This window comes from Lepidochelys kempii, chromosome 4 (assembly GCF_965140265.1).
Source record: "Lepidochelys kempii isolate rLepKem1 chromosome 4, rLepKem1.hap2, whole genome shotgun sequence".
NCBI classification, from domain to species: Eukaryota; Metazoa; Chordata; order Testudines; family Cheloniidae; genus Lepidochelys; species Lepidochelys kempii.
The window spans coordinates 84,683,801-84,699,799 of NC_133259.1; the positions used below are offsets into that span (position 1 = coordinate 84,683,801).

Below are 15,999 nucleotides of genomic sequence, written 5' to 3' on the forward strand. Positions count from 1 at the left end.
CAGCATTGGGAGCGGTGCATTATGGGCAGCTATCCCACAGAGCACCTCTTCCCATTCTGGCACTGTGGCTTGTGGGAAGAGGATGGGGGGTGCAGGCATTCTGGGTCCCGTCCCAACGCCCCGTGATGCATCGGTTTGCATCCCAGCAATCCCTGTACTTCCGTCCACATTTGGCACCATCTTTCAACGTTTTTTGTACTGCGCGCTCTGTCTTCCCTTTCAATCTGTGGGAATGGAGCCCAAACTGCTGAGAATTATGCTGACAAGTCTCACCAGCACGTCATGTTTGGCAGTCGAGTTATTCCTTTTGATCCAAAGTGACAATGAGGGCTCCGACATAGACTCAAGTAACGCATATGACACGAGTGTGCTTGTGGCATTCACAGACCTGCTCACCACTGTGGAACGCCGATTTTGGGCTCAGGAAACAAGTACTGAGTGATGGGATCATATCATCATGCAAGTCTGGGAGGACGAGTAGTGTCTGCAGAACTTTCGAATGAGAAAAGCCACTTTCATGGGACTGTATGAGGAGCTCACACCAACCCTGCGGTGCGAGGACACGACACTGAGAGCTGCCCTGATGATGGAGAAGCGGATGGCTATTGCATTTGAAAGCTGGCAACTCCAGACAGCTACCAATCGGTCGCTAACCAGTTTGGAGTGGGGAAGTTGACCATTGGAATTACGTTGATGGAAGTTTGTAGGGCCATTAATCGCATCCTGCTCAGAAGAACGGTGACTCTGGTGCATGACATTGTGGATGGTTTCCCTAACGGCGGAGGGGAGATAAATGGCACGTGCATTCCAATTCTGGCACGAGCCCACCTAGCCTCCAAGTATGTTAATTGGAAGGGGTATTTCTCTATGGTTCTCCAGGCGCTTGTGGATCACCATGGGCATTTCATTGACATTAACACAGGCTGGCCTGGAAAGGAGCATGATGCTTGCATCTTTCAGAACACTGGCCTGTTCAGAAAACTGCAAGCCGGGACTTTTTTCCCAGACCAGAAGATCACCGTAGAGGAAGTCGAAATGCCCATTGTGATCCTTAGAGACCCATCTTACCCTTTAATGCCGTGGCTCATGAAACCCTACACAGGGAGCCTTGACAGCAGCAAGGAGCAGTTCAACAACAGGCTGAGCCAGTGAAGAATGACTGTAGGGCGTGCTTTTGGCTGTTTAAAGGGCTGCTGGCGCTCTCTGTATGGGAAGCTGGACCTGGCCAATGACAGCATCCCCGTGGTTATATCCGTGTGCTGTACCTTCTGGAACATTTGTGAAGAGAAGGGTGAACGATTCACTCCGGCACGGAACTCAGAGTTTCAACACCTGGAAGCTGAATTTGAACAGCCAGAGAGCAGGGCTATTACAGGGGCCCAGCGTGAGGCTGCAAGGATTAGGGATGGCTTGAGGAAGCAATTTGGGGCTGAAAGCCACCAGTAATGTCTGGTGCCCTGCACGGGAGTGAAGTTCAGTGGTTCCAATGTTAATAGGAATCTGTGTTTGCTACGCTGACTTGCGGTGCCTGTTTCTTTCCTGGTCTAAGGTATCTTTTACTTTATGCAATAATAAAGAATGTTTTCAAAGCCAAAAAATCCATTTATTGAAAAGAAACACAACTGCTTGGGAAACTGAAAGGGCAAGGGGGTGGGGTGGGGAATGGTACAATCAAGATTTGCATATGTCCTGTTATCATACTAAGCCTTGCTGTCTGGAGTGCTGTGCAATGAGTCCTGCACTTCAGGATGGCTATACTGCATGGTGATGGGGGTTGAGTGCAGAGGGTAAGGGTCATATTTTCAGGGCTGGGTAGTGAAGCTACAGGTGTTGGAGGTAGCTGGTGGTGGTGAGAACCCGGATGTTGGGGAAAGTGGGTTGGAGGTGACATGGGGGCACAAGGGAAAGAGTTTTGGGACAAGGGCTGTGGGGGGCGCACAGTAGTGTTCCGCCTGCATGGCTACGAGTGCCTGGATTGAGTCCGCTTGGCACTCCATTATGCTTATCAGCTGATCCGTGCTTTGCTGCTGGAGCACTGAACTTTTGTGCCGGTGCTCCTCATTCTGCTGGTGGATCCTCCTTTCACTGTCCTGCCACTCCTGCACTTTTCGAGTTTTCATTACTTGAAAGCTGCATTACTTCATGCAACATGTCTTCCTTGCTTCTACATGGCCCCTTTCTGATTCTTTGGAGTCTTTCGGCCAGTGATAACACAGACGGCTGAGATCTCACGGTTGCACCTGTAAAGGCAAAATGCAACACTTAACAGAGGCAGCATTGTTTACACCAGACAGAGCAATGATTTCCCCATACTTAAGAGCAAGCACAGTCGACACAATAGCATAATTTGCCCGTCCCAAAGCAAGCGCACATAACCCACAGGAGCCCCAAAATGGTGAGTAAGCACAGGGTCAAGCGTGACTGCTTGTTTCACAGCTGTACTGTCCTCTGGGTTTCTGTGCCTTGGGGAGAGCCAACAGTGGCAGGGGGCCCCTATACTGAACACTGTCCCCAAATTTTCCACAGGAGTTTGTCCTGGAAGATATCTTGCTGCTGAGGGTGACCTGGGAAGCAAGGGAGGGTCTTCTACCGCAATGCGGATTCCACCCTGACTCATATGCAACTTGCCTGTATGTAGCAATGGTCGCCCCACCCCTCACAGCACAGTGGCACGGACAAGTTAGCCTTACTGGGACAAGGAACACAGTGGCTCTCCTGAGAAACCTGCGCAAGCGCATTGCCCAAGTTCTGGATGAGATCTTTGAAGAGATCACAGAGGCCGATTACCACGATGTGAGAGAGCACTTCAACACCCAATTCCACATCAAGGAATGCATGCAGCCGTAACCCTCCTCACTCCAAGAGCCCGCACTGAATAACTTCCTTCCCAAAATAAAAGCCGCTTACTGGGAACCTCCTCTGGTGTTTGTCCTTCCCCAAGCACCGGCCACCGCGACTGGCTACCTTCCTCCTGGCTTGAAAACAGCTCCTGACTGCATGCATCTAGGGATTGCGGAGTGTCTTTCTCCGCCTCAGCACCCTCGCTCCTGCTTTGCTGCTGCTGCTGCTCCTCTTCCTCTCGCCTTGCTGAACTGGGCTCTGAAGTGTCCATGGTGGTACTCAGAGTGTAGGTGAGGTCGGCCCCAAGTATCACGTCCAGCTCTTTGTGAAAACGGCAGGTCGCAGGGGCAGCACCGGAGCAGCTGTTTGCCTCATGGGCTTTGTGGTAGGCATTCTGCAGCTCCTTCACTTTAATCCTGCACTGCAGTGCGTCCCGGTCATGGCCCCTTTCCATCATGTCTCTTGATATCTGCCCGAAGGTATCATAATTCCTATGGCAGGAGTGCAGTTGGGACTGGACAGCTTCCTCCCCACAAACACTGATGAGATCCCTCACCTTGCCATTGCTCCATACTGGGGATCTCTTGGCACGTGGAGGCATAGTCACCTGGAAAACTTCGATGAGAGCACTCCACCCCTGGCTGAGCAAACAGGAAGGGAATTTTCAAAATTCCCAGAGAATTTAAAGGGCGGGTCTGACGGTTGATCATCTGAGGGCAGGGCAGTAGAGTTCAAAGTGATGACCAGAATGGCTAGAACAGGCATTGTGGGACACTTCTGGAGGCCGATCAGAGTGCAGTAACAGACCACGGCATCCACACTGGCGCCGTGGCACTCCAGTGGGGGTGCACAAAACGTTATTCCACTCGCCGAGGTGGAGTACCAGGAACGGACCAGCCGTGGAGTCAATGCACTCTACGTGCCTTGCCAGTGTGGATGGGTAGTGAGCTAGTGTGCCCGGGGCTCCTTTAATGCACTGTAACTCACAAGTGTAGCCAAGCCCCCTCTGAAAAACTGCCAAGTTACTCAACATAATGAAAATTAACAAGGGGGAAGGTATACAAGCCAAAATAGAAAAATAACAGGTTAAAGAATATTTAGATAAGTTAGGTGTAGTTTAGATGGCAGGACTTGATGAAATTCATCCTAGGATACTTAAAGAAATAGCTGGAGCAATCTTGGAACCTTAGCAATTATCTTGGAGGACAGGTGAGGTCCTAGATGATTGGAGAGGGGCAAACATAGTACCAATGTTTTAAAAAAGGGAACAAAGATGTCCCAGAGAATTATAGACCACTCAGCCTAACTCTGATACCTGGAAAGATACTGCAACAAATGATTAAACAATGAATTTTTAAGCATCCAGAGGATAACAGGTTTATAAGGAATAGCCAGCATAAATTTGTCAAAAATAAATCATGCCAAAAATCAACCTAATTTCCTTCTTTGAGAGGGTTACTGACCTAGAGGATGGGGAAGAACCAGTAGACGGGATGTATCTTGATTTTAGTAAGGCTTCTGATGCAGTCCTACATGATATTCTCATAAGCAAACTTTGGAAAAGTTATATGAAATTTCAGTAATTGTTTTTGTTTATACAAAAGCAAACAAATTAAAATGATAAACTACTGTAAAATGAGTGGTTTCAGAGTAACAGCCGTGTTAGTCTGTCTTTGCAAAAAGAAAAGGAGTACTTGTGGCACCTTAGAGACTAACCAATTTATTTGAGCATGAGCTTTCGTGAGCTACAGCTCACTTCATCGGATGCATCCGATGAAGTGAGCTGTAGCTCACAAAAGCTCATGCTCAAATAAATTGGTTAGTCTCTAAGGTGCCACAAGTACTCCTTTTCTTTTTGTAAAATGAGTGAACAACTGGTTGAAAAACCATACTCAAAGAGTAATTATTAATGGTTCTCTGTCAAACAGAGGGCATATCTAGAGGGGTCCCATAGGGGTCAGTCCTGGTTCCAGTACTGTTCAGTATTTTCATTAATGATTTGTACAACGGAGTGGAAAGTATAATTATAAAACGATGACACCAAGATGGAACGAGTTGCAAGTTCTTTGGAAAACAGGATTAGAACTGAAAACTACATTGACAAACTGGAGAATTGGTTTGAATTCAACAAGACAAAATTTAATAAAGATAAATACAATGTACTGTGCTTAGGAAGGAAAAATCAAATGCACAAACACAAAATGGAGAACAACTTGCTAGGTGGTAGTACTGCTGAAAAGCAGCTGAAGGTTACAGTGAATCAGAAATTGAATATGAGTCAGAGTCAACAACATGATGCAGTTGTTAAAAAGACTAATATTCTGGGATGTGTCAACAGGAGTGTAATATGTAAGACACATGAAGAAATTATTTGACGCTTCTCAGTACTGCTAAGGCCTCACCTGGAGTCCTGTATCCAATTCTGGGCACCACACTTTCCAGGAAATACGGCGACAAATTGGCGAGAGTCCAGAGCAGAGCAACAAAACTGATAAAGTCTTCCTAAACTGATCTCTGAGGAAAGGTTAAAAAAATGGGCCGGTTTACTCTTGAGAAAGACGACTGAGGGGGGACCTGATAACAGTCCCCTAATATGTTATGAAGAGGAAAGGAATCAATTGTTCTCCATGTCCACTGAAGATAGGAGAAGTAGTAATGGACTTAATCTGCAGCAAGGGAAATTTAGGTTCGATATTAGGAAAAACTTTCTAACTATAAGGGAAATTAAACTCTGGAATAGGCTTTGAAGGGAGTTTGTGGAATCCCTATCATTGGAGGTTTTTAAGAATAGGTTAAAAAAACACCTTTAGCAGATGATCTAGGCTTACTTGGTCCTACCCCTGCACAAGGAACTGGAGCTGGTGACCTCTCAAGGTCCCTTTCCGCTCTACATTTCCCAGAATACAGCCCTCTGGGGGGTGGTGAAGAGCTTTTCTTAAAGTTCACAGATTCAACCAACTTTTTTGGAGGGGGGAGCCTATATGCTACAGGGTGTGGTGGGGAAGGCAGGCAAAGGAGAGACACACAACAATCTTCTCTCAGGTGCTTAGAATTTACTGTAACAACCATGTAATAAAACTGTCATGATTTTAGGATGCAGACAATGGTTTGAGATTTCTCTTACTGGCCTTGTTGGGAACTACACATTCTGAACATTTCAAAGCCATGACCATTATCTCTATTCCATTATAACAAAGTGTACAGGGTGGGGCAGGAGAGAGGGAGCACTTAGGAATCACACAGCAATCATATCAACCTAATGGAAAGAACAGTGTACTGGCACCAGAGGTGTTGGAACAATTTTTATAGTGGGGGTGATGAAAGCCACTGAACAAAACTGTAAACCCTGTATATGATGGAAACCACTTCACCAGGGAGTGCTACCACACTCCCAGCACTCCTGATTGGTACTCAGAAAATTGGGATACTATTCCTGGATCTCTCACTAGCCTTCTTGGTGACCCTGGGCTAGTCACTTCACTATGTCACCACTGTACAGATGAAAAAAAAAAGAAAGACTAAGATGTTTTCCGCCTTGGGAAAGTGCTTTGAGATCTACTGATGAAAGACACTGTGCAAGAGTTAGGTATCATTATCATCATCGTTATCTGGCCACAGCAGCATCTCAACTCCACACCTACATGATAACTGGAAATGCCTAACTGTCCACTAATTCCTACCAACACATTTCTCTTTCTATTAAAAAAACTAAAATTCATTAACAAAACTTAATTAATATAGAGTTATGGTTGCCCACTGATGTCTTGTGACTTTTCAAAATACTGAGGACAGCAAAGAAGATTCTTAAAATGAGGAAATACGCTTAAGGTACCTGCCCATTCAAACTTAACTCTGGCTTCCTTGATCGATGCCCCAATATGCCCATAACACACGTACTCACATTCTGCCTTTGCACCAAACAGAAGTTACCTATATTTGCCCTACATTCAAACAAACAAAACTAATTTTCACGACCCTTCAACAACTTTTACAACCCCTTCACCCTTATGCACATGATGCCATCTAAATACAGTATTTTCCATTTACCCTTCATAAAACCCACAGACCACATTTATCTCCCACTTAACTGTGGCAAGAAGACCCCTGTGCCCCACTACTGCCATGATCTACACAACACAGTACTGTAATGAGACCACTGAATCTCGGAAGGTACATATGAACCTCTTTCCTTTGATCATATATATGGGTGTCAAGAAGATGGGCTCACCCATGCCCCCAGAGCACCTCATACTACAATCACAGGTCTGCCAAGCTTCTCCAGCTGATACTTCCATCATTCAGTATAGCTACACCTAACAGTGAATGCAGCTGTAGTTCATACAAACTCCACCCAGTGGGTACTGTCAGCTCCAGGAGACCAGAGATAAGGTTGCATGGACATGTACCGTAACCACATTTTCTGGTTTTCCAAAGTTAGAGTTTTGCTGAACTCAATGTTCTGGAAGGGCAAGAGATACCACTGATCAACCTTAACTTTGCATTCATGGAGTTTTTTGTTAGAATTGTATAACATTAGACACAGCAGCTACAATGGAATTTAATTAGTTTAGGAATAGTACCATTCCTCATACTGAGATTTGAGCATGACAACTTGGTTATGTTCATACCTCAGAAAGTCTGTGACAACACCCCCCCGCCCAATAAGGTTTGGTATTATCAAGCCAAACATGTAGCAAGCTGGACGGTTTTTCGTGTAACTTTGTGTTTAAAATCTTAAATATGGATTACTCATCTCTCTACTGTACATCTTTTATAAAGTCAACTCATTCTGATATAGGCTGATTTGCATTTGTATTAGTTGGGTGGGGGGGGAAGAGCCAGGCATTGAAGAGTATTTTGAACAGAAAACATTTGTCAATCATGAGACATTAGTTTAGAATGGCAAGCTTGACATTATAGACAAGCAAGTGGAATTTTACATTGGGCATGTGAACACACACAAACCCTACAACTCAGCATTTGGCTGTCTATAATTTTTGTTGAGTCAGATCATAAGTTAAAATAGAGCAAAACACAATTGTATTTCTTCCTCTTTCCAAAAGTTTTTTTGAAAGTGTAAACATGTCTCCATGTGATAAAAATCAGAATTACAAGCTTGACTTCTCATAAACATTTTCAGATAATACACTGATTTATTTCATAAACCCAATCCTTCACTAGAAATATAGGAATATAATAAAGTTAATTATAGCTTTTGTTTTATACTATAATTTTACTACAACTGTCTAAAGTTAAACGTTTAGTTATAAAAAATACTTCACATTTTTACCATACGACTATTATCCAATGTTTAGTCACTGTTTAATCAAAAAGGAAGCGAGCACACTCTTGACTTTTGCAGGGTTTATAAGATTTCCAGGGTAAATCAGTCACAATAGCTGTATTTACTCTACCAGAAATCTCATCCAAGTCTAGTAGTATTAGCTTTTCTATATAGCAAAAGTAAATAGCTACTACTATTACTCTTCAAAGGGCACTTTTCCTTTCTGACAAAACTCAAGGCTCTTCTAGTGTTCACCCACTGAAAGTTTAAGTGCGAGTTCTGCCCTCCTATGTTCTCCATAAGATATATGGACAGCCCTTACAGGCCCAAATCCATAACAAGTTTAAAGCAAACAGAAAAAAAAAAGATTAAAAAAATGCAAGACATGATTTTATTTAATATTTAATCTTTGATTCAAAAAGTCATCTTTCCATGTCATTCTATATTCAGTAGAACAGGGCAGACAGCTAGCAATCTCTTCAAAATTATAACAGTAGGAATAATAATAGTAACACAAATAATTTATTACTTTACATCTTCACAGCTATATACAAATTTTAATTAAATACTCACATCTCTGTGAAATATTAGTCAATTTACAGAAGAGGACACAGACCCAGAAACATTACAATAGCTGTGTTCCACATAGCAAATCAGTGGCACATCCAAAGTCCACACAGCAAATGAGGCAGTAAAAGATTAGAACTCAAATGTTCATGGAATCAGAAGCTGGAAATGGGAAAGACCTGACAGTCGTCTAGTCCTTCCCATGGCAATGCTCACTAGTGTACATTTGCTAGCCTTTCCCCTCTCTAATTTTAAAATAACTCAAACAGTAGAGCTACCACCTTAATTTCATCCTCTTACATTTAGCTACACACTCTTATGCTATTCCTGTAAATAATTACTCTCAGTTCTGAAGTCTAACTTTACAAAACTAGTAGCATTAGGAATCAACATGTCTGACTGCATCTCTAAGGCTTTATAGATTAGCAGGATTTCCAGATTAGTATTGTCTCTGGCCTCAGAGATTAACTACATGCATTCAAAGGATTTTGATTCAAATAAGGTTTACTGCATTTGAGCTCAGAAGGGAAAAGTGGCTACTCCATCTCCAGATTCTCCTCCCTTGGTGTAGGGTTAATAGCATATCCTGGGAGAGCTAACACTGGACTTGCAATATCAGCTAGGTGGACTTCTGCGACAGAGATCAGGTAATGCACCTCACTGGCAATAAGATTATGGTTTGTGAATGATGAAAGGCTTGATCCTCTGCTATCAGAGCCAATGGGACTTTTGCACTGATTTCAATAGTAGGATGAGCAAGCCTTTATTGACTAGAGATCTTATGTTGAGGATGAAATCATTGTGTTTATCTATTTTGGATCCATGTGCGGTAGCTGGCTGCTTATTGCACCAGGTTGGAGGTAGTAGTGTCTGGTAATAGTCTTTCCAAGCTTTGGCTGATGTTTTCTCCATTTCTTCTTCCTTATAATGATCTATACTGTGGAGGATGATTTTAAGAAGCATGCTTAATTGACAATGACAGGAATTTAGCAGTGTGTTGGATAACTAGTGTGTCACCAAACTTCTCAACTCCCAGGATGACTAAGTGAAAGTGAACTGTTGGTGAGATCTGGAGATGCAACAGCTGTTCAAGGTATGGTTCATGTGCTCAGCACCCTTGAGTTCTGTGTTATTGCTATACTGTGGGAAGCCTCTACTTCAGAGTATCTGAAAGTGGTGTTGCAAGTGGGTGGCTTTACATAAAGTGAGGCATTAGTTTGTTTGGAGGATGGTAGAGAAGGAGTAGCCTAAATCCTGATGTAAAGCTGGTACTTGATGTTGTCCGAGATGCTAACCTTGCTTTGAGACTTTTAGGGATGTTTATTGAAAAAATAGGGAGGAATTAAGGAAGTTGCTTGGACTTCTCCCCTCTTCTAGCCTCCCCTGGGAGAAATCAGGACCTACTCCTCCTCCGCCTCCTATATACGGTCGGGGGGGAACCTGGGTCCACTCCTCATTGTGCTCCTGACTCCCACTTCCAAACAGGGAGAAGGAGAGGATCAACCCTACGAAAGCTGCTCTTCTATGCCACCTAGGGCTCTATTATGTTGACCAGTCCCAGGCCTGGATCTCCTTTCTGGGATTGTCCCTGTCCTCTTCTCACTCCTGTCATTTTCCCTCTCTTTTCTTCTACCATCGCTGCCTCCTCTTGCCCCTCTGGCTTCTCCTCCTCTGCAAACTGTATAGTGAGGGTCTGCATGGTGATTGTCAGTGGGGTTGAGGCACTGGATTCACCACCAAAGCCTCTGATTGCATGTTGAGCCCTAACTGCCCTGTGTGGACTCTGTTGGCTCACTCTAGTGTCTCACTGTAGTTGAGCAAGGTCCACACAGAGCAGTTAGAGTGCAACATGCAGCCTGTGGCTTGGATGGTGAATCCAGCAGCGCCCCAACCCATTCAAAATTACTGCAGCTTGCTTCCTATCAGACTGTCACTGCATAGTCTGTGCATATGCCAGGACTACTGAAAATTAGGGATGAATGAAAACTTTAAATGCTGCTTCCTGAGTCAAAACTTCAAAGTTTTGGAAGTTCAGCTGATGTGTTGGTTCTTGGCAATAGATAGGGGTCTCTGGGCTATTCTCTGCTGTGAGGGTGGAGGTATTCCATCGACTTAGTCCTCATTAATGGAAGGACATTATACCTTTCTTCAAGAGTTGTCATGGTAGGCTCTGAGTTGTCATGGTAGGATGAGGAAATATCTTTTATTGGACCACCTTCTGTTGGTGAGAGAAACACGCTTTCGAACTTACACAAAGCTCACCAACCTTGTCTCTCTGATATTCTGGGATCAACCTGGCTATAACACTGCAAACGTCAAGAGTTGTAGCAGTTTTGATATCACTTGATTCAGACAGCTGCCACCTCTTTTGTGGTGCTGCTGCTGAGAGAAAAGGGAAGGAAACTGTAGTCTGCAAAGAGTCTTTCAAGATCTACTTAAGCTGCATTAACTGGTTTTGCCAGTTCCCTGGTGATGGTTTCAGCCCTCTTTGTGCTGTTGACTTTAGAAAGAAGGACTTTGACAACAACTCAGGTCAGTTATCGTAAATCACTCCTAAGCAACACAAGGCATTCACTTTTCCCAGGATGTTACTGAATGTTACTACCAGAGCATTCCAAGTTTGAGAGCCAGAAAATCAAGCCAGTTAAGAATGTTCTGCGTTTGTACAGTGCCTAGCACCCTGGAGTGCTGGTCCATGATTAGGGATCATAGGCATTACAGTAATACAAATATTATAATAATAGACAGTAAAGTTGTGTCCTACTACTCAGTCTGCCTGTGCATTTATCTTTTGGTGTTGAAACTGACATTTATAACAAATCAACTAAAGCTGTGTTAAAAGTGGAAAACAAACTATCAGGGAGCTTCTTCTGTGAATCTGTAAATGCAGAAAATTGATTCCTGCAGGGTCTGAGGTTCTTGCTCAGAATGTTATTTGCTCTTTGGCCATGAGATGCCTTACATAATCTTGAAAGAGTGAAAAATAAAAACAAAATAGATTACAATTCAAAATGGTGAAAACTGCAATACAAAACTATCCTGGACAGTGCTCAGGGAAAAAAGCATTTTCTACACTGTGAGAAGGACACAAGAGTTCTACAGCAGTACTAGCATATTCAAAAAGAAGCTGGAATTGAAACTGTCAGTACAAATGAACTTCAAATTCTGCATGCCTATTATGCAAGGTGTGCCCTATAAGACAATACAAAATGTTTAATTAAAGACTTCTAAGGGATTAAAAAGGAATTACAAAATTGGCTTTAATTTAAGGGCAATCAGTATGAGAAACCCTATAAACTTTTTGGATACCATTAAAATGTATTCTGCATTCTCCTTTTGGATTCTCAGCAGTTCCTTTTCATATCAAGTAAAACAGAAACAGTAATTTAAAATAAGTTGAAAGATAACATGCATCTTCAGCATTTAAAACAGGAATTGCATCCATACCAAAATCCTACTTACGTTTGGGTGCATCACTTGTAACAGACTGAATGAAGTCATATGGGGTCATATATAATTGGCCTTCAAATTCTAAACTGGCAAATATACGAAACCGTTGCTCTCGAGAAGTTGCATAAAGGTCCAGATCTTCAAGGTCTAATCTGCTTTCTGTGATCTTAACAGAAAAAAAAGTATGAAGGAAAAGATGTTCTATTACATTCAACACTGTCTTCAAGACTCACTATAAAGCAAGTTGTAAATGTAAAAGGTGTAAAGTTAAATGCATGCATAAAAGTTTTGCAGGATAAGGGCCTAAGGTTACCAACAGGGTCTTATTAATCTTATTTTGTAAGTTTCAGCAACATACTTCCTTTAGACATGAAAACTGGCAAGCTTAGGACAAGTCTACACTTAAAATGCTGCATCAGTGCAGCCTCACTGATGCAACTGCACCGCTGTAGTGCTTTAATGAAGACACTAAGCAGAGGGAAGAGAGCTCTCCCATTGGTCTAGTTAACCCACCTCCTGGAGAGGCGGCAGCTAAGTTGATGGGAGAAGCTCTCGTGTCTACATAGCGCTCTCTACACAGGGGTTAGATCAGTATAACCATGTCGCTCAGCGGTATACACCAGATCTTACTGTCAGACAAGAGGAAAACTTTCACTATGTTGATTTGGAGAGAAAAGTTCAAGGGTACCTTTGAAAAACTCACAAAAGTCTAACAATAACTGGAAGACAGCTTGGGAAACAAACTTCAGATAATACTTAAAACTTGTACACAGGACAATTTGAAAGAAAACATGCAATGGGAAGGGGAGAAAATACTTTCTTTTTTTTTTTACTTCCATGTGTAAAGTGCAAGTGTCGACAATTTTATATGCAAGAGGTTCTACAGATGTAAACTTTCTATGGATATCCTGGATTCAATAGCTAGTACTATCAACACTGTTATACTTTGTGAGGAACAAACAGAACTCCTCTAAAGTTAAGAAACAGCTTAAATGGCATAACTTCATATGAAGTTCTGAAGTTTGTAAATGCCTGGAGTACTTGAACTCTTGGGATACTGCCAAAGACCTTTCATCTCATCGTGTGGCTGCAGGTGGACATTCCACCCCCTCAGCTCTCTCTCACACTCACACACACACAGAAATATGTATTAGTGTTGATTGGCATATTGCTACTATCAAGTGACTCTATAACTAACTAGAGTAAAATAACAAAGGATATCAATCCTCATGGTTCTCTTTTCTATTCGCACTGTTTAACCTGATAATATAATATTGATTTTGTGAGACATGCACCTGCACCCCTAACTGCCAACTGCTGCTTGTAAACATTCCTTGGCCATGTAGCTAGCCATATGCTTCTATGGAGGCAATATCAAGAAGGAAAAAATAGTATTTCAACCTGTTCATCACAAATGCAGAGAAAAACAACAGCTTAAAAATGAAGAGCAATGACACAGTTAACTTTTAATAGTATTTAAAAATCAGAAAGCAATATCTAAGCAATAAAACAGCTAGAATGTCACTCTACCCTTTTATTCATTTCACAGACATACCACTGAGTTAGTTTTGCCACCTAAGCAATTTTGAAACTATTAAGTCAAAGACAACAATTAACAGATCTTAAACAGTAGTTCATTTTTTTTAAACCACCCAAGAAACTAGCCACAGAAAGTTTATTTTTAAAGAGGAGTCCAAACACTTCCAACAAAGGGAACAAGCTTAAGAGATGTTTGCAGTTAGTGTCCACCAAGAGATAACAGTCTTAAACTACAAATGGAAGGTATTTTTTCAGAAATCTTTGTAAGGGTGAGGTTTAGATTTCAGTGATTAAAAGGAAAAGGCATATTTACTGGGTGGTCACAAATGTAGGCTTTCTTGAGTTCTGATTTCCAAAATGCAAACATTTAGTCACCTGAAAAAGTAACACATAAAGTAAAACTACAGGGGTGAAATAAAACCAAGCTGCTTCCAACTTGTAGCCCTCCCAATGACTAAATTGGTGTTGTAGACCAGATGCAGGGCTGGGCTCATAAATGGCTGAGTGTCAACAATTGGTTGAAAATTTCTCTTTGGGAACACATGACAACAGTTACTTTGGACTGTAGGTCAGAAATAAAACAAACCAAACAGCCAAAAATAAAATACATATAAAAATAAAAATTCAACCTCATTAGGGACAATCTAGATGAAGTTGCTGTCAAATTTTTCAATTTCTACACTTGTAGATATGTTAAACAAGGGTCCTGTACAAGTACCACCACAGATTTATCTTGAAAGACTATATGCAGTCACTTGTTATGCTGCCTCCTCAGTTCCTAGCAGAAGAAGTTAAAATAATTGGCTATGTAAAGCTATTCTATCACTTGGCAAAATAGGTGAGAAACTTTTTGTGACCTGAAGGAAATAATCCATAATCTATGTTGAGAAGGAGGAAGGAGAACTGAAAAAAAAATAAGTGCATCAAGTATTTGCTTCTGCCAATTGTTAACAAGTTCTGTGGAAGTGAACTTCTTATGAATCACTTTCTCACCTCCAAGACAACTCACAAACTGCAAAATTAGGAAGCCAATAAATTTCTCAGATTCAGAGACTCTATTAGGTTGAGAGAGAGCCTACAATTCATACAGCAGTATCATGCAATTCAAAATTTTTTATTTTTAGAAATCATTGTATCCAAGATTACAAGGACTATCAGTCCCCCACTATCCTCCCATGAAGAAAGTGAAGCTGCTTGATCCTCCTTACTGGATATCCCTCTTTACTGGAGATCCCTGTCTGTGTATCTAGGGCATATTTAATAGTATTTTGGGGACAAACAAGACCTCTTCTGTGCAGTGCAAACCACACACACAGGGCTCCTTCCAGAAGGTCCAAATATTTTTCTACATTTTAGGTTAACATTTCTATATATTTTAAAATATATCAAAACAATCAAATTTAAATTTAGAAAAAATGTTTGCTACGGACAAAGTAATAGTTTATCAGAACTGCCATTAAGAATTTTTTTAAGATCACATATAGGCTGACATTACAGTCTTGAGAAGTGACTGTAACTGTGGCATTTTGGGATCCCAAGTTTTAACATTTTCCAGTGCTTTCCAAATCAAATGTACAAGGATAAGATGTGTTTTCTAACTGCCTGCCCTGCAAAGTCACCATGTAATGAGAATGGAAAGCTGGGTTCTTTCCTTCTTGGACATCCATCAGCAGTAATAAAAGATCCTGCAGGCCAAATTGTGCTCTCAAATTATACACATGCAAACCAGTTGCATTCAGGTTATGCTTTCAGTGAAATTTGTGCAACCCATCCTCTTCAGTGTGTTTGCACAGATGTAACAGATTATCCCTAAAATCAGAGTTTTAGTTAACAATTCTGTTTATGATATATATGAAAAAAGAGAATCCAGATCATTCCCTCTTAGTTTGTGCAACTTCTGCAGGGCTAGAGAGTGGACAATTATTTTTAGCACTAATATTAGCAGATACAATTCTGAATACACACAGGAAACAAGCATAAGTGCCATTTTTGCCCCGTCATCTTTCAGAGTAGGATTGCATTTTAAGAATTTACTAAACAAGTATAATCATAATAGATCACTTAGGAAGTTTTAGCATACTTTTCTATTCAGATGCAGTACTTGGAGGATATGTTGAGGTTCTGTGCACTTTGAGCAATTCAGACCATATCAAGTAGTGTTGCTTATGTTTCCATGGAGACACTTCCAACCGTATTTACTGCATTGTCAGACACATACTTTAACATTTCTTAAATGCTGAGTGCTACAATAAAAATAAAGTGACACCCAGTACTCAAGGAAGTTGGCCGGGAACCTCAGCCAACGGGAGCTGCAGAGG

At 41.8% G+C, this 15,999-nt stretch overlaps 1 protein-coding gene across 8 annotated transcripts in view; it reads right to left on the reverse strand.

Annotated features, from left to right (window-relative positions):
* Positions 1-15,999, reverse strand: part of MICU3 (mitochondrial calcium uptake family member 3) — a 149,307-nt gene that overhangs the window by 112,619 nt on the left and 20,689 nt on the right. For all 8 annotated transcript variants that reach the window (XM_073341941.1, XM_073341937.1, XM_073341940.1 and 5 more), the window contains exon 2: positions 12,155-12,308. In XM_073341941.1, coding sequence (XP_073198042.1) covers positions 12,155-12,308 — 154 coding nt within the window. The remainder of the gene's footprint in view (positions 1-12,154; positions 12,309-15,999) is intronic.